The following is a 23,522-nucleotide window of genomic DNA, read 5'->3' as shown; positions in this document are numbered from 1 at the left end:
TGCTTTGCAGCGTCTGCACGATAAAATCACTTGTTTCAAATTTCTTTTTTGTGTCACCAGATTCTGAGAGCCATAACTTTTTTATTTTTCCGTCAAAAAAGCTACGGGAGGGCTTGTTTTTTGCGGGACGGGCTTCAGATTTTAATGGTATCATTTTGGGGTACATGCAACTTTTAGATCCCTTTTTTTATTCTGTTTTGCGAGGGGTAGTGGACTAACAAACAGCGATTCTGGAATCGTTTTTTATTTAAAAAATTTACGGTGTTCACCGTACGGGTAAAATAGCGTGATATTTTTATAGTTTGGGTCGTTACGGACGCGGTGATAACACATATGTGTACTTTTTTTTATGTTTTTCCTATAATAAAAAACTTATTATAGGAAAAAAGGCTGTTAGTGTTTTTTGCAACTTATTTTTTTCATGAAACTTATTTTTTTTTTACTTTTTTACAACATTTTTATTAACTTGTTTTACCTTTTTTTTGTGTCCCACTAGGGAACTTGAAGGCATGAAGCCCTGATCGCTATTCTAATACACTGCACTACCTACATAGTGCGGTATTAGAGCTGTCAGCTATTCACTGACAGCAAGCCTATTAGGCTTCGCCTCCCGGCGGGGCCTAATAGGCTTCCGTACTAGGAAGCGATTGTTAGGCTATGGTTGCCATAGCAACCATCGGAACACCCGCGTGTGCCGATGGTTGTCATTAGCAACCATAGCGTGCTGTCTAATCACTTAGATGCAGCGATAGCTGCATCTAAGGGGTTAATCGGCCGGATCGGAGCCTAGCTCCGGTCCTGGCCGTTAGAGCACGATGTCAGCTGTGACAAACAGCTGACACCCGCGCCCGTGGCAACCATCGTGGTTGCCGACAGGCTACAAGACACTTCGATGCATCGATCGCGTTGATCGATGCATCGAAGGGGTTAGGCCTCATGCACACGACCGTAAAAACACCCGTTATTGCGGGTCGTTATTACGACCCGCAATAACGGGCTCATAGGCTTCTGTTAGCCACGGGTACCTTACCGTTTGCTCACGGGAAGGTACCCGTGCCGTTAAAAAAGATAGAACATGCCCTATTTCATGCCGTAATAACGGCACGGGCATCCCATAGAAGTCTATGGGGCTCCCGTAATCATGGGTGGCTGCGTGTGTTCACCCGTGATTACGGGAGCGTTGCGAGGTGAGGCGAGGTCAGGGGACTACCCGGTCTGCAGGCCACAGCCCAGTGGCGTAACTACCGCCGGGACTACAATGAAAACTATGGCAGAGCGGGGAGGTATCTCCCCGCTCTGCCATAAACAAAAGACATGTATCCCCTATCCTGTAAAAAATAAAAATAAAAGACGTTCATACTTACCGACAACTTCCTGCTTCCTCCAGTCCGGTCTCCCGCCCGTTGCCTTGGTGACGCGTCCCTCTCGACATCCGGGCCGACGTCCTGGACGACGTTTCAGGCCATGTGACCGCTGCAGCCAATCACAGGTCAATCACAGGCTGCAGCGGTCACATGGACTGCCGCGTCATCCAGGGATGTCGGGCTGGATGTGAAGAGAGGGACGCGTCACCAAGACAACGGCCGGGTAAGTATGAATTTCTTTAACTTTTATTACAGAAAAGGCTGTCCCTTCTCTCTATCCTGCACTGATAGAGAGAAGGGGCTGCCGATTAGTGCAGTGCTATTTTGCTGCCAAAAACGTGCTCGTAAATACGGGTGGAATACGTGTGACACCGGACCCATATTTACGAGCACGGGTTCGTAAATACTGGTGCAAAACGGGTGGAATACGTGTGACACCGGACCCGTATTTACGCCAGTATTTACGGGTGTGAAAAAATACGGTCGTGTGCATGAGGCCTTAATCTGTCCAGATCGGAGCCTAGCTCCGGTCCTGGCCGTTACAGAGGGGTGCCGGACATCCGATTACCGGCGGTGATAGCGCTGGCTTAAGCTGAGCCAGCGCCATCACATACACTACGTCATGGAGCTGTGATTGGTCAGTCTGCTTTGACTGACCAATCACAGCGATCGCCGGCAGGAGACCGCTGTGAATGGTCCCCTGCCGTCTTACTGTGCCGGTCAACTGTCAGAACTGTGCCGTCAACTGTTTATGTCACCTTGTCATTTGACAGGGTGACAGTTTTTAGCCAGGACGCATCGGTACGTCCCTGTGCCTTCAAGCACTTCAATGCAGGACGTACCAGTGCGCCCTGGTGCGTTAAGGGGTTAAACCCGTTCCAGGCTTTCAACGTTTATACATGTGCTAACTGCACGGCGCATTGGCAGTTAGAATGTATATAGCCGTATGGCAGTCGTGAAGGGGCCTTTCCAGGCCGGTCATTAAGGGGTTAAATGTAACTGGCTACTTTCTTCATGGTCAAAAAGGTAGAGATTGTGAGCCGCAAAATTGAACAGGTACAAAAGTGAGCTGCGGAATATGTCATCATTCAGAAACAAGATGCAATTGTCATACAAGTTATATTATAAAAGATCTGCTTAGAAGTGCATTAGCTAAGGTGCAAGGTAAAAGGTCTGCTAAAAAAAAAAAAATCAATCTGATCAATATATGTAAAGATAGATTGTGATACCTCTTCTTGTAACAATATCTTCTCATTTTCTATGGCTGCTTTTTCCTGCAGGGCAGAGTCCAGATCAGATCTCAGACAAGCAATGGTGTTTCCTTGCATTGCTATTTGCACAGTGCTTTTCTGGTCTCGGTGCAGGGCTTTTTTCTTACACTTACTATGCTCATTATGGAGTAATTCTCTGTAAATTATACAACAAAGGTTACGGACTGATTAGGTATTTTGCAAGCAATTTGGAAGAAATTCTGCAGTTCAAAATCAAACTTCAAACTCCTCTGCTTCTCTCAGCTGTTGCTCCCAGACCCCGAGTAACCTGTAAATACTCTCTAGAAGCATTTTGAATCCCCCCCCCCCCACCCCGAGGAAGCCGGCAAGGCAAAACTGGTTGGATACCATTCGGATCCTATGTTATGATTACGATGTGATGTATTTTATATAGAAGTTTATATCTTGTATGTTTGATATTAAAAGGGAGATGTTTTAAAATCTGGTTTCACGCAGTCCTGTGTGCTATGTGTCCCAATATTCTCTGTTTAGAGCTGCCGTGGTGATTCTACGGCAGGAGCAGTGTGCTCTAGCGCTTCACCTTTAGTGCGCCGGCTGGGAGCAACAGCTCAGATAGAAGCAAAGGAGTTTGAAATTTGATTCTCGCAGACCCGAAGTAACAGCAACAAAGACGAGAGACGTGTAACGAATGTAAACGTGAGTAACTCACAGTTCTCTCTCCAGCTGTGTTCGCTCGCTCAGCATCTCCTGCATTTCCCCACCCAGGCTTGATTGGACAGCACTCAGCAAGGCTTTCTGTTCCTGCAGTTTTTGCGCCATAGCTTCTTTGCCTACCTAGTAGACATTTAAAATATTGTTAAAAATTATCATTTAAGAAACCCCTAGTAATGTGTCAGCAAAAAAATTAAATAATGCTTTCAAAAGACAAGTGATCCAATTTTGGAGGTACCTTGAGTTCCTGCTGGTGTTGCGTCATAAGTTGTAGGTTTTGGTTGGTAAGTTTCTGCACAGTCCCAGTAAGTTCCGAGCACTGATTCTCCAACTGCTGATTTAAACACTGCAGAATACAGAGTAAATACATTAGTATCTATCATGATCACTATTCTTGATGAGATTTCTTTAACCCCTTAATGACCGGGCCATTTTGCACGTTAATGACCAAGGATTATTTTTTGTATTTTCACGGTCGCATTCCAAGAGTCGTAACTTTTTTTTTATTCCGTCGTCATAGCCGTATAAGGGCTTGTTTTTTGCGGGACGAGTTGTATTTTGTAATTGTAACATTTTTAGATGCTTATAACATATTGATTAACTTTATTTTAGGAGAGAATTGAAAATAAGCAGCTATTCCAGCATTAATTTTCACGTTATAAATTTACGCCGTTTACTATGCAGCGTAAATAACATGTTCACTTTATTCTATGGGTCGGCACGATTACGGGGATACCAAATATGTAAAGGTTTTATATGTTTTCCTACGTTTGCATAATAAAAAGCCTTTTAGAAAAAAATTACTTGTTTTTGCATCGCCGCATTCCAAGAGACGTAACGTTTTTGTTTTTCCGTCGATGTGGCCGTATGTGGGCTTGATTTTTGCGGGACAATGTGTAGTTTTTATTAGTACTATTTTGGGGTACATAGGACTTATAGATTAACTTTTATTTTATTTTTATGGGGGGAATGGGAGAAAAGAGAGAATTTTGCCGTTGTTGTTTGCGTTTTCTTTGGACGCCATTCATCCGGCGGTTTAATTAATGTGTTCATTTTATTGGTCAAGTTGTTACGATCACGGGGATACCATATATGTGTATGTGTTATTTGTTTTGACAGTTTTACTAAATAAAACCACTTTCTGGGCCAAAAAAGTAGTTTTATTTGACTTTGACTGTAATTTTTTTTTCCACAAACTTTATTTAACGGATTGTCATTTTTTTTTTAAGTCTCATCAGGACACTTCACTATGCGATGTGCCGATCGCATATATAATGCTTTGGTATACTTCGTATACCAAAGCATTATTGCCTGTCAGTGTAAAACGGACAGGCAACCTATTAGGTCATGCCTCTGGCATCGCCTAACAGGCAGATGCTGAAGACAGACCTGGGGGTCTTTGTTAGACCCCCGGCTGTCATGGAAACCCGACGGCGACCCGCGATTTGTTTGCGGGGGCGCCGATCGGGTGACAGAGGGAGCTCCCTCCCTCTGTCAAACACATTAAATGCTGCTGTCACTATTGGCATATATTGATATATCCGTCCTCCTGCGCGAACTAGCAGCTGCTGAGGACGGATATATCCGTCCTTCGGCGTTAAGGAGTTAAATCTATTTTTATAGCACAATATCAATACAAAATAATTATAAACACTCAGTATGGCATGTAACTTCAAGTGATATTACAAATCATTGGAGAACTCTGGCACCTTTAGATCTGTCAGCATGAAAACAAGTACTCAGATAAAACCCCATTAATCTAAAGTGCCCTAATTCCATATAGGTTATGGAACATATATGTTATGAAACATATAAGTGCCAACTCACCTCTAGTTCTAGTCTACAAAATATATTAGATTTTTTTTCTTTGTTTTTTTAACGTTGTTCACAGTGTGGGATAAACATCATATTGTAAAAGATTGGACATTTATAGACGTGGCGATACCAATTATGTTCATTTTTTTTACTGTTTGTTATTTTACGGGGGGAAAAAAAATGAGAAACAAGTTTTTTTTGTATAGTGTTCAAAGCTTTATTACATTTATTTTCAAAATTTTTTAGTCCCACTAGCGCTCTTAAATATAAGGCCACTTGATTTTTTTTTTTAACCATTATTTAAAAACACAGCATCATACATAGGCATCAACTACAATATTTTTTATTTTTGTAGACTTTTTTTTATTTTTTTTTAAAGCATTTAAAAGAGATGTGTAAATGAGAATAAAAATACTACTTGTATGCAGCTTTTGGTACCGTTTTGTGAACGAGAACCTTGTTGATATCAATTAAGGGCTCATGTACAAGGCAGGGCATAATAAACGGAGGCCAAACAGCTCCTTAGTACATGCATTGCTGAGTGTAGAGATGAAAATGTTAGGGGAAATAAAGAAGCAAAACTTAAAAACAACAGATCTTATATAGAAGCACAGTGAGGACAAGTTTACACATGGCATATGATCACTAATCATGGTAAAGAAAATCGAAGAAAAAAAAAAGTACACGTGTATATATAAATACATGTATTAACAAAATTACAAATTGAAGGTAAATTTGTTAAAACAGCCATAAAGGGTTAATTTTAGAGTAAAATCCACAAGTGCTTTAAGGATATCCCTTTTTTTATTAGGTGGTACATTATAAATATAAAGAGTATATAAAAGAGCAGGGTGGTGAGTTTTTTCAGACTTTGGCACGTGACTCTAGTACATTTGCCATCACTATGAAAGAGATATATATATATATATATATATATATATATATATATATATAGATATATAAAAACATACGATACAAAAATCAGGCAGCACTCCGTACAAATCAAGGTGAAACAAGAGGGTACTTTATTGTCCCATAGACAGCAACGTTTCAGCTCCTTCCACTATTTTTTGTTGGATAGGTTTTGAGGAGGATATTTACTACAACGTGACAATGTAACATCTGACCAAAACCGGTATGTGCGAATTTAGCCTTAGGAAGTAGTATATAACAGGATTAATCTTAATTTTTTAGAGAAAACTGATTAATATTGCCTGAGATGGAGAATTATAGGACTAGACAGTTGTTAAGCCGTTGAGCTCCTCCTTAGCTAGTGAAACAGAGTTAATCTATCTTGGAGCTAGAGTTAAAATGAACATGGGGTCTGTTACAGGGCAGGAAGCAAGTATATATTTATAACGTATTCATGGAGTCCAATGGGTGGTCTTACTCAATGATTGATAGCCTTCTCTGTGTGAGCATGTATACAGATAACGGTCAAGCACCGAGTAGGACCGCCCACTGGACTCATTGAGCCCAAAGGAAGCAAGGATTTAAGATAAAGGTGTTGTGTCATCAATAGAAATGGCAATATATAAACTCAATAAACATTTTAGAGTAACTGTGTAAAGTATGGTTATTAAAAAATATATATTTCCTTGCCAAAATATGGCAATTATCTGCTTGTAATAGCACCCCCTGGTGTTCAAATGTATAGGTCTCTGCATGTCATTCTAGTAAAGCTCTGTTATATGTGCAGCTTCTGCTCTCATCAGTGAAACAAACAGAGAAAAAAAGCCCAGCATAGGCAGTAAGAGGCATACAGACTGCAAGCAGTGAGGAAAAAAGGCATCAGATAATCACTTCACTGTTTGTGCTGAAGTTCTTATCTCTGTCCCTGATAAGGAGAACAGCACAGACTTGTGAGGAGGTTATCTAATGGCTTTAAAGGGGATGTCCACGTCCGGACAATAGGATAGGTCTTCAGTATACGATGGGTGCAGGTCCGACAAGCGGACCCCGCACCCATCAGATGTTCTGGCTGTCTCCGGGCGCCGGAAGTTTGAACGCTATGCAGCAGTTGGAGCCGGAAGCAGATGGCTCCAACAACTGCATAGCGGCTGTTCTGCAGAATGGCCGCTATGCAGTGGTCGGAGCCATTTGCTTCTGGCTCCAACTACTGCATACCGTTCAAAACATATGGTACCCGGAGGCAGCCATAACTGCTTGCCTGTCCACCGGATAGGTCATCAGTATATGATCGGTGCGGGTCCGATACTCGGACCCCACACCGTTCAGCAGTTCCAGCTGCCTCCTGGCACCGGATCTTTTGAACCCCATACCGATCAGATATTCCGGCTATCTCCGGGCGCCGGAAGTTTTGAACGGTATGCAGTAGTTGGAGCCGGAAGCAGATGGCTCCAACAACTGTATAGTGGGCATTCTGCAGAACAGCCGCTATGCAGTGGTCGGAGCCATCTGCTTCTGGCTCCAACTACTGCATATCATTCAAAACATCCAATGCCCAGAGGCAGCCGGTACTGCTGATCAGTGTGGGGTCCGAGAATGGGACCCGCGCTGATCATATACTGATGACCTATCCGGTGGACAGGTCATCAGTTGTCCAGTTGTGGACAAACCCTTTAACCCTTGCTGCTTGAAGTCTGAGTACTCTGAGATGTAGAAGTGAGGCATATGTCTAGCTTTAAAGATATGCCTGTTTCTTTAACTGTATTGTACTGTGCATGCACATCTGACTTTCTCTAGAATGACATGCAGAAACCTATACAGTTGAACACCAGGGGGTGCTATTAAAAGCAGTTAATTACCATATTTCTGCGAGGAAACTTTTTTTTAATAACAAAACTTTACAAAGTTACTCTAAAAAGTATATTGAGTTTATATATTGCCATTTCTATTGATGGCACAACACCTTTAATAAAATACAGGTTATGCCACATATCAGCTCCTCCTGCTCTGTACCATGCTGCTGGCAGAACAGACAGCCGGTACAATATGATAAATTCAGTCTAGTTGCTAGGGTCACTAAGGACATGCTGTCTGACAACAGTAAAAAGACTAGCAATCAGTTTCTCTCAGATTAAAAGCAGAATTGCTACTGAACTAAGCACAAAAAAAAGTAGGTTCGGAAAGACAAATATAATTTTCATCCATCTCTTACTGCTGTATTACCACTTAAAAAAAAAATAAAATAAGTTCAGGTAGCGGACCTATACCAATAGCAGAAACAATTTTAATAAAGAAATAAATCATTAAAAGCCTGGGTATAGACATGAATTAAAGGGAAAAAAAGCGAAGCAATCTTGGAGGCCCATGTATATGCTATGTCATGGTAGGGTGGCTTCTCCACTTGGAGCCTCCTCAATTAGCCTGAGTGGATAGCTCCTGGAAAGAGCTGTCACCACAGTGGTGGACATGGTGCAACTGCATATTATATGGCTGCCCACTCATTTGAATGGGTCCATGTAATAAATTTCCCCACAAATTACCCCATTTCCCAAAATTTTACCCTATTATAATGGAGTTAAAGAGGCTCAGTAACCAGATTATAAATGCCCCATCTCCTACATAATCTGATCGGTGCTGTAATGTAGAGAACAGTGGTTTTTATCTTGAAAAACGATAATTTTTGACCAAGTTATAAACAATTTGAGATTTATGCTAATTCGTTTCTTAATAGACAACTGGGTGTGTTTTTACTTTTTACCAACTGGGCGTTGTGAAGAGAAAAGTGTATGACGCTGACCAATCAGTGACCAATCAGCGTCATACACTTCTCATTGTTCCAGCCCAGCTTCTTTCACTGATCAATCACACTGTTGTCTTAATCACGTTTCCATAATCAATAGTAAAAGCCTGGATATTTTTAAAATATCTTCTAACAGAAAAATGCCTCTCTTTCTCCACTTATTAGCCACCTCTTCCCCCCTCCCTGCCTTATACACAGCTAACGGACTGTCATTTTGCTGTAAAATCCGTGGACAGTGAGATGGGTAAACAGTCTGACTGAGGGATCAGGTTACAGCTGCATCTCACAGATGTCTATAAAGAGGGGAGGAGGAGGGAGCTACCGCAGAGAGACAGTGGCAGAGAAAGCCACACAGACGCTGCTGCTGCTTCTTCTAGTAAGTGTTCTATTATCTCACCCCAGTGCTGGATCAGGGTCGGACAAACTGCCTGTGCAACCGGTTCAACAACTCGGGTCCCAGAAGGCAGAGAGGCCCAGCAGAAGGTAGATACTCGAGCTTAGGCTTCATTCATGCTAGGGACTTGTGGAGGACCAGCAGACGAAGGCCTAATTCACACGAGCTTGTTTGGTCCGTGATATACGGTCCGTGTGTCGGACGCATTTCCCGGACCGAACACACTGCAGGGAGCCGGGCTCCTAGCATCACAGTTATCTATGACGCTACGTGTCCCTGCCTCTCCGTGGAACTACTGTCCCGTACTGAAAACATGATTACAGTACTGGACAGTTGTCCCATAGCGAGGCAGTGACACCTAGCGTCATAGATAAATATGATGCTCGGAGCCCGGCTCCCTGCCGACACACGGACCGTATATCACGGACCGAACACACTGGTGTAAATTAGGCCTAAGAGTGGGTAGACGGTATGTGATGGATTGACTCTGACAGTTACTTTTAATAAAACGAGTTTAAAAAAAAAAAGAGTGGGTAGACGACTCAGAAGGATCCAGGCTGAGACACCACACACAACTCCATGAAACACAGGAACCCTGAGATCTTCTCCTTCTGTAATATATTCAAAAATTCCCGCAAACTAAAAATGGCACCTTCCCTTTTAAGATGCCTCTACCATTGATACGCGCATAGCAACGAAAGGATGTTCTGGACACCGCAAGCTGCACAGGGAGTCTCCGCATCAAAGGGGACTCCCTTGCCCCAGTAGAATTCCTGAGACAAACAACTGTTACTGCTCAGATGGTACCTGATCCTGGCGGATCAGAAACCTGGGGCTGCCTGTGCCTGCAGGGCTTATGCCAAACACATGGGGGGAGGCTGTTGCTTCGATCTCGGTCTCTGCATCAGTTCTGAATGGTGCATCAGCGGGGCTGGGGGGAGAGGAAGACCAGTGTGGTAAAAAAAATATATATAATACCTGCACTAACAGGATCCATTTCCACACGTCCTGAGGGACAGAGAACAACTGGTTAAGAGGAGGGGGCATTTGAACACTTTTACATTGTTTCCTGTCCCTGAAGAGGTGGGGAGACTGTCCTGGTAGTACTGTTGTGGAGGTGTAGCAAAGATCTATATTCAGCAATATTTGACCTCAATACCGCATGACTATGAATTATTGTTGACATATTTCCTGTCAAGTGCCTATACTTTAGATAAAGTTGCCAACAAATAAGTGTTATTATAATAGCTCGGTTACCTGAACTTTTTCTGCTGCTTCCCGCAGAGCAATATGGTCCGCTTGTACCTGCGTAAGTTCAGCCTGTTCTACTTCACACTTCTGCTTGATAGTCTAACAGTGAGGAAAAATCACAATAAGACTACTGATATTACAGAGAGGACTATGGAAAACAATATTATGTAGTAGCCCAATTTCACTCAAAACCTTCTGGAATGATCTTGAAATAGAAGAAACAATTATCGGAGCTGTACGAGTTTAAAATAAAGGGAATTTCTTTTATTTTTCCCAGAAACAGCAATAATAGTGGCGTTTTTTATTATTGAATTAGCTTCTCGGCAACTAATGGTAAAATCAGAGTCATTTTGTGAGAATGTTCAGTCAATAACAAAAACTAACTATGGAAGTGCATGACGCTGATTGGTCACGGATTGGTCAGCGTCATACACTTCTCTCCACAACGCCCACTTGGCCAAAAAGTAAAGCACGCCCAATTGTCCATTGAGAAACTCATTAGCATAAAGCTAATATAGGTCATAACTCTGTCAAAAATGATTGTTTTTCTAAATAAAAAACACGTGTTTCTACATTACAGCGCCGATCACATCATGTACAAGATAGGCCACTTATAATGTGGTGCCAGAGCCTCTTGAAATACTCCGGCCAAGGCAAAGTGGCTTGTGCTTTCCCCTCTTGCACCCAGCACCAAGGCAGATTGCCTGCCTTCCTATATAGCCCTTGCTTAACATCTCCATTGGTTGATGCAATCATGTGACAAAGTAATGTCACATATATGTAAACAATACATCAGCAGGTTCCTCGGAATGGTAACATTATTGTTTTTCAATCACCTAAAATCCTTACCTTGACTTCCTCCTGCAGCTGGCTTACATGTGAATCTTTTGCCTCTAAAACACCACAAATTACAAGACATTAGTAAAAACTTTCTGTTTTGGTGCAAATTGTTTGGAACTATGTTCAAGAAACTGAAGTTTACAATATTTAGTAAGGATTGACCTGGTCTCTTAGATAAATAAATGGCCAACAGCACTTTCAGTATCAATGTTGCACCGTACTAACCAATCTGTCCCCTACCTCATGCTAACACATTTGGTAGGTTAGCAAAAATTAGGGACATTATGGAAGGGAATATGACTGCAGGATCAGACTACATAGGGTTTGTTTGCAGTCTAACCATGGAGACGCATAGGTCTGCATTGGCATTGTATACACAAAAGTGTAGCAGATTTTTAATGAAGACCATTTGCCAAGTTGCTTCATTTTTTATTTTAAATGCATGAAATGTAGGCCCACTGTAACGTGACAGATTATCTATAAAGATAAAATATGGAAGGTGACGTAATCTAGAACAATCTAGTTTTCCATATCAATACCCATTTCACTCTGTAACCGAAGGTTGTCCTTTTTAGCTTCCTGACACCTTGATTCGGCATGCTCTAATTTGTCTTTCATTTCTTTGCCTTCTCTGTTCATTTTCTGGCAGTGCTGCTGCAGCTCCTGAATCTGAAATTCATACAGAAAGCATGTCAGTATTATATATGCTATATATTATATATGCTTCATGTCTGTATAGCTGAAATGCATGGGATTCCCACCTGTGTCCGCTCCTTTTCTACAACATTCTTCATGTCCTGCACTGTAAGAAGCAGCACAGCCTGCTCCTCCTCCAGCAATGCCCGGAGAGCAGCTTCCCGTGATAACTTTTCTTGGAACTGGCAGGAAAAGACATACGTTTATCTAAGTAACATAACCAACAAGCATGACAGCCATGTAATCCTATCAATTCCAGCATGCCACATGTGCTCCTAAACACTACCAACAAAATCTCAATTTCTCCATACTTCCTGTAGCCCTATTCCTAATAAGAATAAATACCCCACTGTGTCTAGAAGTTTAAGGGGTTTTCTGGATATAAACATTGAAATCCTATTCGTACGATATATAAGCAGAATGAAGGTCTCTATTGTGTACACACGTCCAGCGGCATACATACAATTGTGGCTTTGATTGGTAACGCAGCTCAGCCCCATTCAAGTGACTGAGCTGCAGTACCAGGTACAGCCGCCCATGCAAACCGGCTGTTCTGCCTGTGCAGTTAATGAAGAGACCACTTTAGCAGGAGCCCTGCAGGTCAGACCCCCACTAATCAAAAACTGAAGGTTTATCCTATAAATCGGTCATCATTGTTTAAGTCCTGAAAAATAAACAACTTTCAACTTTCTATAATTTCTTGCAAAAACAACATTTAGAATTGAGAATAATACCAAAACTGGACATTTAGAACGTTTTATAAGTGATCACAATTACTAATCTGAACATAATCACAGCCAAAGGCTCAATCCATAAAAAGAGAGAGTACGGTCCTGGGAAGAATATCAGCCCTCATCATAGGTATGTTCAACACTGGGCCCTATTAGGGCATAATAAACTTCATAGCGGGGGGGGGGGGGGTCCCTTGCTTGGTTACTCCAATGTTCCAGAAGGGAGAGCTGCTCTGGTGGACGTGGAGCTTCCATGCAATACATGGACAGCGATAGATTTGAATGGGCGGCATGTATGCTACATTTCCCTTGCAGCGACCGCAACCAAAATGTTTGGTGACAGAGGCTTCTTTTTAAAAAAAATGGGTTATTTTCATGAGGCTACCCCTTTAATTCCCCAACAGTTTTACTCCATTAATTAGGAGACGCCAGTACCTTTGTTAGCCTTTGACTCATACAAGCTTTTGTAGCTTTCAGCTCCTCAGCTGCGATTGCTACGTCAGTCTATGGAGAAAAAAAAAAAATGGACATATTGTGGGACGGTGAAGACAACCATGTACAACACCACAAAATGCAATGTATCGTTGTTTTTAATAGAAGAATAAATATTTGCTACGATAAATAACACACTAATAAAATGAATTTGCAGCAACCAATCAAATGGAGATTGTTACAATACCAACAATTAGCTCTGTGAGGATTTATTAATAACCCCTTCCAAATCTATAGCATGGAAGAAGAATGGCAGCAGCTGCAGGCTGGTTCTCTTGATTTACTTCTGTATGGTGATGCTGGGTGATTTATAGGTGAATCTCTTACTCTGACCACTGTGGACTTTATGTCCTGCTCAGTTCGTACTCTCTAGACTAATTACGTGTTGAGGTCCTTCCAGCCATTGGCTTTCCTACTATTCTATTTGTTGGATTTTATTTCTGCCAGACTTCATTGTACCAGTACCTACTGGGTTTTGATTATAAACCCTAACCCATGGATACTCAACTGGCAGACCACAGTCCAAATCCAGACACCAGCTGTCCGGACCCCTCTACTCAATTATATCCACATGCTTAGGAAGCAGATACAATTAAACTGCCCCACTTTGCGCTGGTAGGTGCATGGAAACTGCCCTGGCATTCGGCGCTTTTCCTGTGATGTAGCAGATCTGGCCAGGAGAGGCCAGGCCTGCATCATTGGAAAACAGTGTGGGAACGGCGACAAGCGATTTTGTGGCTGTTTGCCACTTTCTAAATGGGGCACTATATACAGGGGGCACTGTGTGGCGCTATCTACCCGTGGCACAATATTCAAGTGTAACACCATACAGAAGAGTCTCAGATTTCCTACGGCAGATTCGGCCGTCTGAATACGGTTGGTGTTCCGCTCAGACCTTGACTCTAAGTAGTTGAGTACCCCCTGCCCTAGACTGCCTATTTATCGGTCATATTTGTAATACTTGTACAATGGATGAACAGTTGCAAGGCATCTCCAATGCATTTCATCCCAAAAGAGAGCAAAAGATTTTCCGTTAAATACATAACAGAGCTCCCCTCCTCCCCACTGCAATAATAAGAGTCCACCTGGGTCTGCTAACGCCTGCACACATTATATTGCTAACCCATTGGATAATAACAGGATATTATTAACAACTTCATACCTGATGGCAATAGAATCTATTACAGTAGGAAGTAAACAACCTCACATATAGTCCAATGAGCGACATGGCTCTTCGGCGGGGGTCCTGGACCTAACACACTTTGTTAATCCCCTTCAGACTTTCCGAACAGCACTAAAGACAGGGCATTTACTATACGTTATGGAAATCTATGGCAAGTCTTCACCTCTACAATGTGAAACTGAGAGAAGTGGACGGTAGCTGGAGGTGTATGTTGCTCTGCAATGCACCACAGTCCTTTTATACTAGCTTTAGTGTGGGTCAAAATGCACGGACCCCCATCAAAGAACGTCTCATATGTCTATAACTGGAGGAACAATTTAATTATGAACCGATACATTAATTACACCATAGATATGAATTATTTATGGACTGGTTTAAGATATAATTAAATTGTTTGTAAGCAAGCTTTATTAGGTCCGATTCACCCACAACATTTTTCTTATTTCCTTAGAAACCTTAGTAGTTGTGGCAATTTCCAGAGCTGCGCTCAGCCTCTCTTTGGCTTCCATTTCTCGTTTGCGCTCCTCAATCGCACAGTTCAACCTTTGGCGCAACCTCATTACTTCCAGCTGTGCTTCTTTCAGTTCTTGTGCATGCTCTTCTTGCATTTGGAGCAAACGATGCTCAAGTTCACCTGTTGATATGTTCGTACTAAGAATTTGTAGATGCAAAAAGTTTTCTTCTTCACTTCCTACCTTTTGGCAGCTTATTATTTACTATAAATGGTCTACTTTTTACATACCTGAGTTTTTTGTGCTCAATTCCCAATCTGTGTGCATTCGGAAAACATTAAGTTTCAAAGTGTGAAGCATGCTTTCCATATGACACATGCGGGTGACAAGATTTTCACAGTTTCTCCACAACGTATCTCCATCTCCAGTGAACGCTGGCCTGGCCCTCACTGGGCTGATTGGACGAATATGTTCTGAAGACTTTGATATTTTAAATTTTGCGCTTGTTAATCTAATGGAAATAAACACAGTATAATAACTAAAGGTCCAAGGGGAAGAGTTCAATAGAAGTTCCCTCTCAATCTTAAGAAGTTCTCTATAAATCGGGTTAAATAGCCTTAGTATGTGTAGCACTCACATTTTATAAGCAACTCCCTCTTAACAAAACAATCAAGTCGATATTAGTCGATAGTGCAACTCTGATGGGCGGTGGTTCTTTGGGTGTTATATCACTTTTTGGTGTCCATAGTCAGCGCAGCCGTCTACCAGGAAATTTTCGCGCACTCCATGCTTCCCTCTGCTGACAAGCTTTATGGAGAGGCTGATTTCATTTTCCAGCAGGACTTGGCACCTGCCCACACTGCCAAAAGTACCGATACCTGGTTTAATAACCACAGTATCACTGCGCTTGATTGGACAGCAAACTCGCCTGACGTAAACCCCATAGAGAATCTATAGGGTAATGTCAAGAAGAAGATAAGACCCCAGACCCAACAATACAGACCAGCTGAAGGCCCCTATCAAAGCAACCTGGGCTTCCATAACACCTCAGCAGTGCCACAGGCTGATCACCTCCATGCCACGCCGCATTGATGCAGTAATTCATGCAAAAGGAGCCCGACCAAGTATTGAGTGCATATACTGTATATACTTTTTAGTAGGCCAACATTTCGGTAATAAAATCATTTTTGAGATTGGGCTTATATAATATTCTAATTTTCTAAGAGACTAAATTTTGGGTTTTCATTAACTGTTAGTCATAATCATCAACATTAAAATAAAAAAAATGCTGGAAATAGATCACTCTGTGTGTAATGAATCTATATAATATATGAGTTTCACTTTTTTAATTGAATTACTGAAATAAATAAACTTTTTGATGATATTCTAATTCATTGAGAAGGACTAGTATATATATAATCTTTCCTTCATATAGAACTTTCTTTAGAATCCACTCCTGCAAACTTTTGCCTAAAATAAACGTGTCAAAGTACTACCTAAATATCAAACTTTTCTCAATCCAAATATGTGCAACTGTGTGTATTATTCCACATAAGCCAAGAAACAATGGCAAACACAGTACAGCCTTAACACATCTCTTATGTCATGGAATATCTAGATCCTATTTTCAGCATGGAAATGTTATGAAGTATATACACAAATATATTCACCTATGGCTGGTTACACCCAGTGCCTGCAGATCACTGATCAGGGATTCCGCTTGTTCCTCTGCTACCCGCATCCGCTGCTCTAGCACAGAGAAGGTTTCCGGAGCGGTGGGAAGAATAGTGAGTGGAGGGATCACTGGTCGATCCATCCTCTGTTAAAAGAAGGAATATATGAATATATGACAAATGCAGATATCTGGTAAAGCCAAAGCTGTTCCACTGTTCACAATGGTAATAGAAAAATAGAAACAATTTTGCTAAATATTTTTGTCATCATTCTCAGGTTGGGCTGAATAAGAAATGTTATCATGATATGAAATTGAACACTAGTCTCATTTTTGAGAAAATACAGAAAAAAAACCACAACATTTTATATAGTGTATATATGTTATGGTATAGTATATAAAATCAATGTACCGTTGCCTATATACTACTAGTAGTATGTAGACACTGGTGCACGGATTCTATATATAACATGGTAGCAATCTGTATTTAGACTATCGACTTCTGCAATCTTACGGTATAGTATACAGCATCAGCGCAGGAATGACTATAGACACCTTTTTATTTTATAAACGTATTCTTGAAAAGATCAGAATTGTCTGTAGTTATTGCTCTTCACAGTATGTCTGCAAAGGGTTAATAGAGCAGCGCACAGAAACCACCTCGATGTTCGGTTGGCATTTTAGAAGGGGGGTCCTATCAGTCAACAAGACGAGCGGTAAAATACAGTGATGTTGGAAATTTGTGATATCTATATTCCAATATGGCGGCAATACTAAGATACCGGCATAATTCCCAGACCTGCTTTATTCTCCATTTCACTGGACTGTTGTGCCAGAATATGGCGGGCTATGGGCAAGAATATGGCAGGCTATGGGCAAGAATATGGCAGGCTATGGGCAAGAATATGGACCTGAAGAGCAGGAGGATATTCAGACCTGTCAGATATTGCTCATTAACCCTTTGTAGCACAATATTAACTATTTCATTTCTTGCCATCAGATTTCTTACACTTATATCTTCACAAGGAGTTTCCTTTATAAGGGGAGCTGTTATTGATGCAATTCTGTAATGTGTGTGTTGGTAAACTAGTGACAAGTAGGTGGCACCTCAGAAGGCCAGCGCAGGCAGTGGTGCCAAGCACTCTCATGGGGGTTCTGTGCCCTGCTGTATTAACCCTTTGAAGAACTACCTAAGAAACTTGTAATGTGAGAAACATTTAATACACAGACAATTCCGTCCTTTCCAAGGATACATTTACAAGCAGTTTACATGTGTACATAATACCCAGACTACCAATATAGGATTACAAAAAAGTCCAGTCACAAAAAACACTTAAGAGGCATTATTATCCAAACAAAGAAAAAGAGTTATAGCCACTAGTACATAACCAAAAACCGCTAATTTCTGGAGACCATTTACACAGAGACCGATAATCGTATGAATAGTACATTACTTGCACCAGGCCAAGAGACAGAGAGGACACCAGAAGGTTCTATGTATTGTCGTCTCGAGTGTGAACATTGGTAACGCTTCTCCCTTCACTGCATAAGCGGCTTCTGACGTCTGTCGTCTTAATTCCCGTGTAGTCTGTTACTGTTACCTTGGAGATGCACCCGCTTCTTCCTTCAAACTGTCCCGCTGTACAGGCAGTCCACACTGCGCATGCGCAAACACGGGTCAGACTGTCCAATGGCAGAGGCAGGAAGTTGTTGCGTTGAGCTGCGCGACCTCTGCCTTCAGGCTTCATAAATATGGAAGCTGCACGCTCGGTTGTGGGGGGGTTCTCTTGTGCTAATGACTGTGCTTCACGAACTGGCCCCATGTCATGTAATGAATATTTCATACCTCCCAACCGTCCCGGATTCATCGGGACAGTCCAGGATTCCGGGCGGCCAGGGGTATGTCCCGCTGTCAACTGTATCTGCGTCCTCAGGAGGCAGATACAGTTGAACCTAATTCTGAAGCAGGGAACCATCAGCTCCCTCCTTCAGAATTTGTTCGGAGCAGAGGGAGCTCCTCCGCTCGCCGACGAGGACTAACCGGGCACGGCTCTACTTTAAGCGCTGTGCTCGGGGAAGCCCTTGACGTTACTGTCCATATATGGACAGTACCGTCAATGGCTTCCCCGAGCACAGCGCTTAAAATAGCAGTGCCCAGGGAGTCCTCGGCGAGCGGAGGAGCGCCCTCTGCTCCTCCGCTCTGAACTAATTCTGAAGCAGGGAGCTGATGGTTCCCTGCTTCAGAATTAGTGGCTACGCCTTGAGCGGAATCCCGTTGCCGATGTTCTGGCCGGGGATTCCACTCCCAAAGGAAACCCCTGAGGTCACTGTCCATATATGGACAGTGATGTCAGGGGCTCCTTCTGGAGCGGAATTCCTGGACAGAGTCGGCAACGGGGATTCCACTCATGGAGTAGCCACTGATGTCACTGTCCATATATGGACAGTGACATCAGAGCTTTCCTCTAGGAGCAGAATCCCCGGTCTATGCTTTGGCTGGGGATTCCGCTCCTAGAGGGAGTCCCAATGGCGCTATCTGCAGGGATTGGCGCACTATCTACATGAACACTGTGGCACTATATAGGGGCACTATCTACAGGTTACACTCTGGTGCTATGTACATGGGCACTATCTACGTGGGCACTGGCAATAGGGGCAGCTAAGGGGGCATTATTCTGTATGGGGGAATTTGGGCATTATACTGCATGGGGGCATCTGTATGGGAATTATACTGCATGAGAATCTTTGTGGGCATTATACTGTATGGAGGCATCTCTAGGCTTTATACTGTATGGGGGCATCTGTGTTGGCTTTATACTACAGGGTGGGCCATTTATATGGATACACCTAAATAAAATGGGAATGGTTGGTGATATTAGCTTCCTGTTTGTGGCACATTAGTATATGGGAGGGGGGAAACTTTTCAAGCTGGGTGTTGACCATGGTGGCCATTTTGAAGTTGGCCATTTTGTATCCAACTTTAGTTTTTTCAATGGGAAGAGGGTCATGTGACACATCAAACTTATCGAGAATTTCACAAGAAAAACAATGGTGTGCTTGGTTTTAAAGGGAATGTGTTGCAAATTAAACCTTTTTTTTAAAGTGTCGTTACTTATTTCTATTATATTTTTTACCTTTTTTGCTGTATTTTTTTTTTTTTTCCGTATAGTCGAAAGTATTAAAAATTAAATAATAATTTGACATGTTTTCCAATGTTGGCCACCAGGGGGAGCACTTCCCAGAATTACAGCAAGGTGAATAAGGCAAAGCAACCTGACTCACAGCTGCTGTAAATGTGGGAGGGAACCTCACCCCCCCCCCCTCTCACAAGCCAGGAAAAGGTGTCTTCAAATTGCTAAGCAGTGTCCGGCAGCCATTTTGGGTGTGTTATAGGACACACCAAAAGGCTAAGTGTATATTCACACGCTTACTAAACAAAGGGAAAACAGCTCCTGATTTTCAGCCATTTTTTAATCAAACTCGCGTTTTTTAACGGCTGTTTTTGGAGCTGTTTTTCTATAAAGTCAATGAAAAACGGCTCCAAAAACGGCCCAAGAAGTGATGTGCACTTAATTTTGGTCAGGCGTCTTTTTACGTGCCGTTTTTGGAAAACTACCACGTAAAAAACGCCCTGTCGGAACAGAACGCCGTATTTCCCATTGAAACCAATGGGCAGATGCTTGTAGACGTTCTGCTTCCGATTTTTCCGCTGAAAACATTGTGTGTGAACATACCCTTAGGCTATGTTCACACGGGGTCTTTTGCTGAGTTTTTTGACACGGAAACCGTGTCGCAAAACTCGGCAGAAACGGCCAGAGAACGCCTCCCATTGATTTCAATGGGAGGTGTCGGCGTCTTTTTCCCGCGAGCAGTAAAACTGCCTCGCGGGAAAAAGAAGCGACATGCCCTATCTTCGGGCGCTTCCGCCTCCGACCTCCCATTGACTTCAATGGGAGGCAGGAGAAAGCGTATATCTCGCTGTTTTATGCCCGCGGCGCTCAATGGCCGCGGGCGAAAAACGGCGCGATAATTGCTGTTCACACGGAGTATTTTGGGGGAGGAATATCTGCCTCAAAATTCCGTTTGGAACTTTGAGGCAGATATTCCTCCCCCAAAATACTCCGTGTGAACATAGCCTTAGGGTATGTGCACACGCTAACTGCATTTACGTCAGGAAATGACGGAGCTGTTTTCAGGAGAAAACAGCTCCGTCATTTCAGACGTAATTGCTCGTACTCGCGTCAATTACGGACGTAATTTAGAGCTGTTCTTCATTGAATTCAATGAAAAACGGCTCAAATTACGTCCCAAGAAGTGTCCTGCACTTCTTTGCCGAGGCTGTTATTTTACGCGCCGTCTTTTGACAGCGACGCGTAAAATTACAGGTCGTCGGCACAGTACGTCGGCAAACCCAGTGAAATGAATGGGCAGATGTTTGCCGACGTATTGGAGCCGTCTTTTCAGGCGTAAAACGCTTCGTTTACGCCTGAAAATAGGTCATGTGAACCCAGCCTTAGAATGATGAAAGTGAAGTGAATGACTTTTCAGTTGACCGGTTCACACGCCGTGTATTTGACATGTTTTTTTTTTGCACATTTTACGTGCAAAAAAACACATAAAAAAACGTTTGATTACACTTGATTTTGCGTGTTTGGAGGATTTGTGTGTATGTGGGGGTGCTCGCCGCTGATTCTTCAAAACAGCTGGTAAGCGGTCATGAAGTATCAGCGGCGCCCGTGCACACTCCGCTCTGCCACACACACACACGGGAAGAGTCTTAAAGGGGTCGTCCAGGAAAACATGGCGCCGCACCTGTCCTCAGGTCGTGTGTGGTATTACAGCTCTGTCCTATTCACTTCAATGGAGGTGAACTGCAATACCAGACACAACCTGAGGACAGGTGCGGCGCTGTGTCTACAATCCGGACACCCCTTCTGTCCTGAGATGACCCGACGGGGGAGGCGGGTGTCAGAGCCACCCACCACCATCACTGCAGACAGAACCACACAACTACGGCATGAGGGCAGGGCTTGTCCTGAGTGCACTGTCTCTTGTTATGGACAGATTTATAGTCACATGAACCCCGTCTGATGAATCGGTAACCTAGGTCCGATCACATGACAGAGGGGGATCACCAAAAACCCTGTGCACCCTCAGCCCGTCCATCCAGCCCTTTCCTGGTTATATCTGCGTCTGGGAAAGCTGGGTGACCACCATTACCCCTCCTACTGGAGTATGTTTAGGGATGTGACTAATGAACCTCTCACACTCCAGTAGGAGGGGTAATGGTGGTCACCCAGCTTTCCCAGACCCCTGAACGGTAAGGCTGGGTTCACACGACCTATTTTCAGACGTAAACGAGGCGTATTATGCCTTGTTTTACGTCTGAAAATACGGCTCCAATACGTCGGCAAACATCTGCCCATTCATTTGAATAGGTTTGCCGACGTACTGTGCAGACGACCTGTCATTTACGCGTCGTCGTTTGACAGCTGTCAAAAGACGACGCGTAAAATTACAGCCTCGTCAAAAGAAGTGCAGGACACTTCTTGGGACGTTTTTGGAGCCGTTTTCTCATAGCCGTTTTCACATATTGAAAACAGCTCCAAAAACGGCGGAAAAAACGGCACGAAAACGCCGCGAAAAACGTGAGTTGCTCAAAAACCGTCGGGGGTCACGAGGGTGGCGGTCTGTGAGATAGGGAGTGGGACATGCAGAGACACACATCTTACCTGCAGTGCAGCTGGTCTTCAAGATGGCGCCTGCTCTCTCCCTGCAAACAGCTGCTCTGCTGTGTGACTCTGACCTGCGTCTGCGCAGTACAGAGCCAGAGAGCAAAGTCAATGGAACGGCTCCCGTACATTGACTCCTATGCACTGTAGTTGCCGTATTCCATGTCTGTATGTGTCGTTAATCGACACATACAGAGATGAAAAACAAAATGGCAGCCCCCATAGTGAAGTAAAAGTTAGAAAAAAGAAAAAAGTAAAACACAAACACACACATAAATAAAAGATTTTATAATAAAACACTAAATGCAAATTGATATCAAATTATTTTTTTTCGTGACACTCGTCCTTTAACGTTACTTTATTCTTTCATGAGTTATTTACAAGTTTCTGACAACTTATAAAATGTGTTCAAAGTGCTGCCCATTGTGTTGGATTGTCGATGCAACCCTCTTCTCCCACTCTTCACACACGGATAGCAACACCGCAGAAGAAATGCTAGCACAGGCTTCCAGTATCCGTAGTTTCAGTTGCTGCACATCTCGTATCTTCACAGCATAGACAATTGCCTTCAGATGACCCCAAAGATAAAAGTCTAAGGGGGTCAGATCGGGAGACCTAGGGGGCCATTCAACTGGCCCACGACGACCAATCCACTTTCCAGGAAACTTCATCTAGGAATGCTCGGGCAGCACTTTGAACACATTTTATAAGTGGTCAGAAACTTGTAAATAACTCATGAAAGAATAAAGTAACGTTAAAACCAAGCACACCATTTTTTTTCTTGTGAAATTCTCGATAAGTTTGATGTGTCACATGACCCTCTTCCCATTGAAAAAACGAAAGTTGGATACAAAATGGCCAACTTCAAAATGGCCGCCATGGTCAACACCCAGCTTGAAAAGTTTCCCCCTCCCATATACTAATGTGCCACAAACAGGAAGTTAATATCACCAACCATTCCCATTTTATTTAGGTGTTTCCATATAAATGGCCCACCCTGTATATGGGTGCATTTATGGGGCAGTATACTGTATGGTGGCAGCTATGGGGGCATTATACTGTGTGGGGGCAGCTATTTGGTATTATACTGTGTGGGCACAAATATGATTACAAACATCAAAGCAAATGCATCGAATCTTCACTGGAATCAAAGAGGAGCTGTGAAGTCAATGTAATGATAAGATTAGGCTGTGGCTACACCTAGACATTTTATCACTCACTATAATAAGGCTATGTTCACACACTGTG

At 42.8% G+C, this 23,522-nt stretch overlaps 1 protein-coding gene across 3 annotated transcripts in view; it reads right to left on the bottom strand.

The window, feature by feature from the left end:
• The window catches only part of CCDC150 (coiled-coil domain containing 150), a 56,647-nt gene extending 38,377 nt beyond the window's left edge, over positions 1–18,270 (bottom strand). For 2 of the 3 annotated variants that reach the window (XM_075861886.1, XM_075861889.1), the window contains exons 1-12: positions 17,997–18,133; positions 16,541–16,689; positions 15,161–15,381; positions 14,874–15,052; positions 13,179–13,247; positions 12,078–12,194; positions 11,856–11,985; positions 11,326–11,369; positions 10,483–10,575; positions 3,546–3,653; positions 3,306–3,430; positions 2,594–2,771 (exon numbers count right to left, since the gene is read on the bottom strand). In XM_075861886.1, the coding sequence (XP_075718001.1) occupies positions 2,594–2,771; positions 3,306–3,430; positions 3,546–3,653; positions 10,483–10,575; positions 11,326–11,369; positions 11,856–11,985; positions 12,078–12,194; positions 13,179–13,247; positions 14,874–15,052; positions 15,161–15,381; positions 16,541–16,686 (1,410 nt within the window). In that variant the 5' untranslated portion in view covers positions 16,687–16,689; positions 17,997–18,133. The other variant, XM_075861887.1, reaches the window with a different exon arrangement.
• Positions 18,271–23,522: the final 5,252 nt, after the last annotated feature.

Source organism: Rhinoderma darwinii, chromosome 4 (assembly GCF_050947455.1).
Source record: "Rhinoderma darwinii isolate aRhiDar2 chromosome 4, aRhiDar2.hap1, whole genome shotgun sequence".
In the NCBI taxonomy this organism is placed as follows: domain Eukaryota; kingdom Metazoa; phylum Chordata; class Amphibia; order Anura; family Rhinodermatidae; genus Rhinoderma; species Rhinoderma darwinii.
Note: the sequence above shows the minus strand (reverse complement) of the source record. Positions and strands in the feature narration are given on the sequence as shown.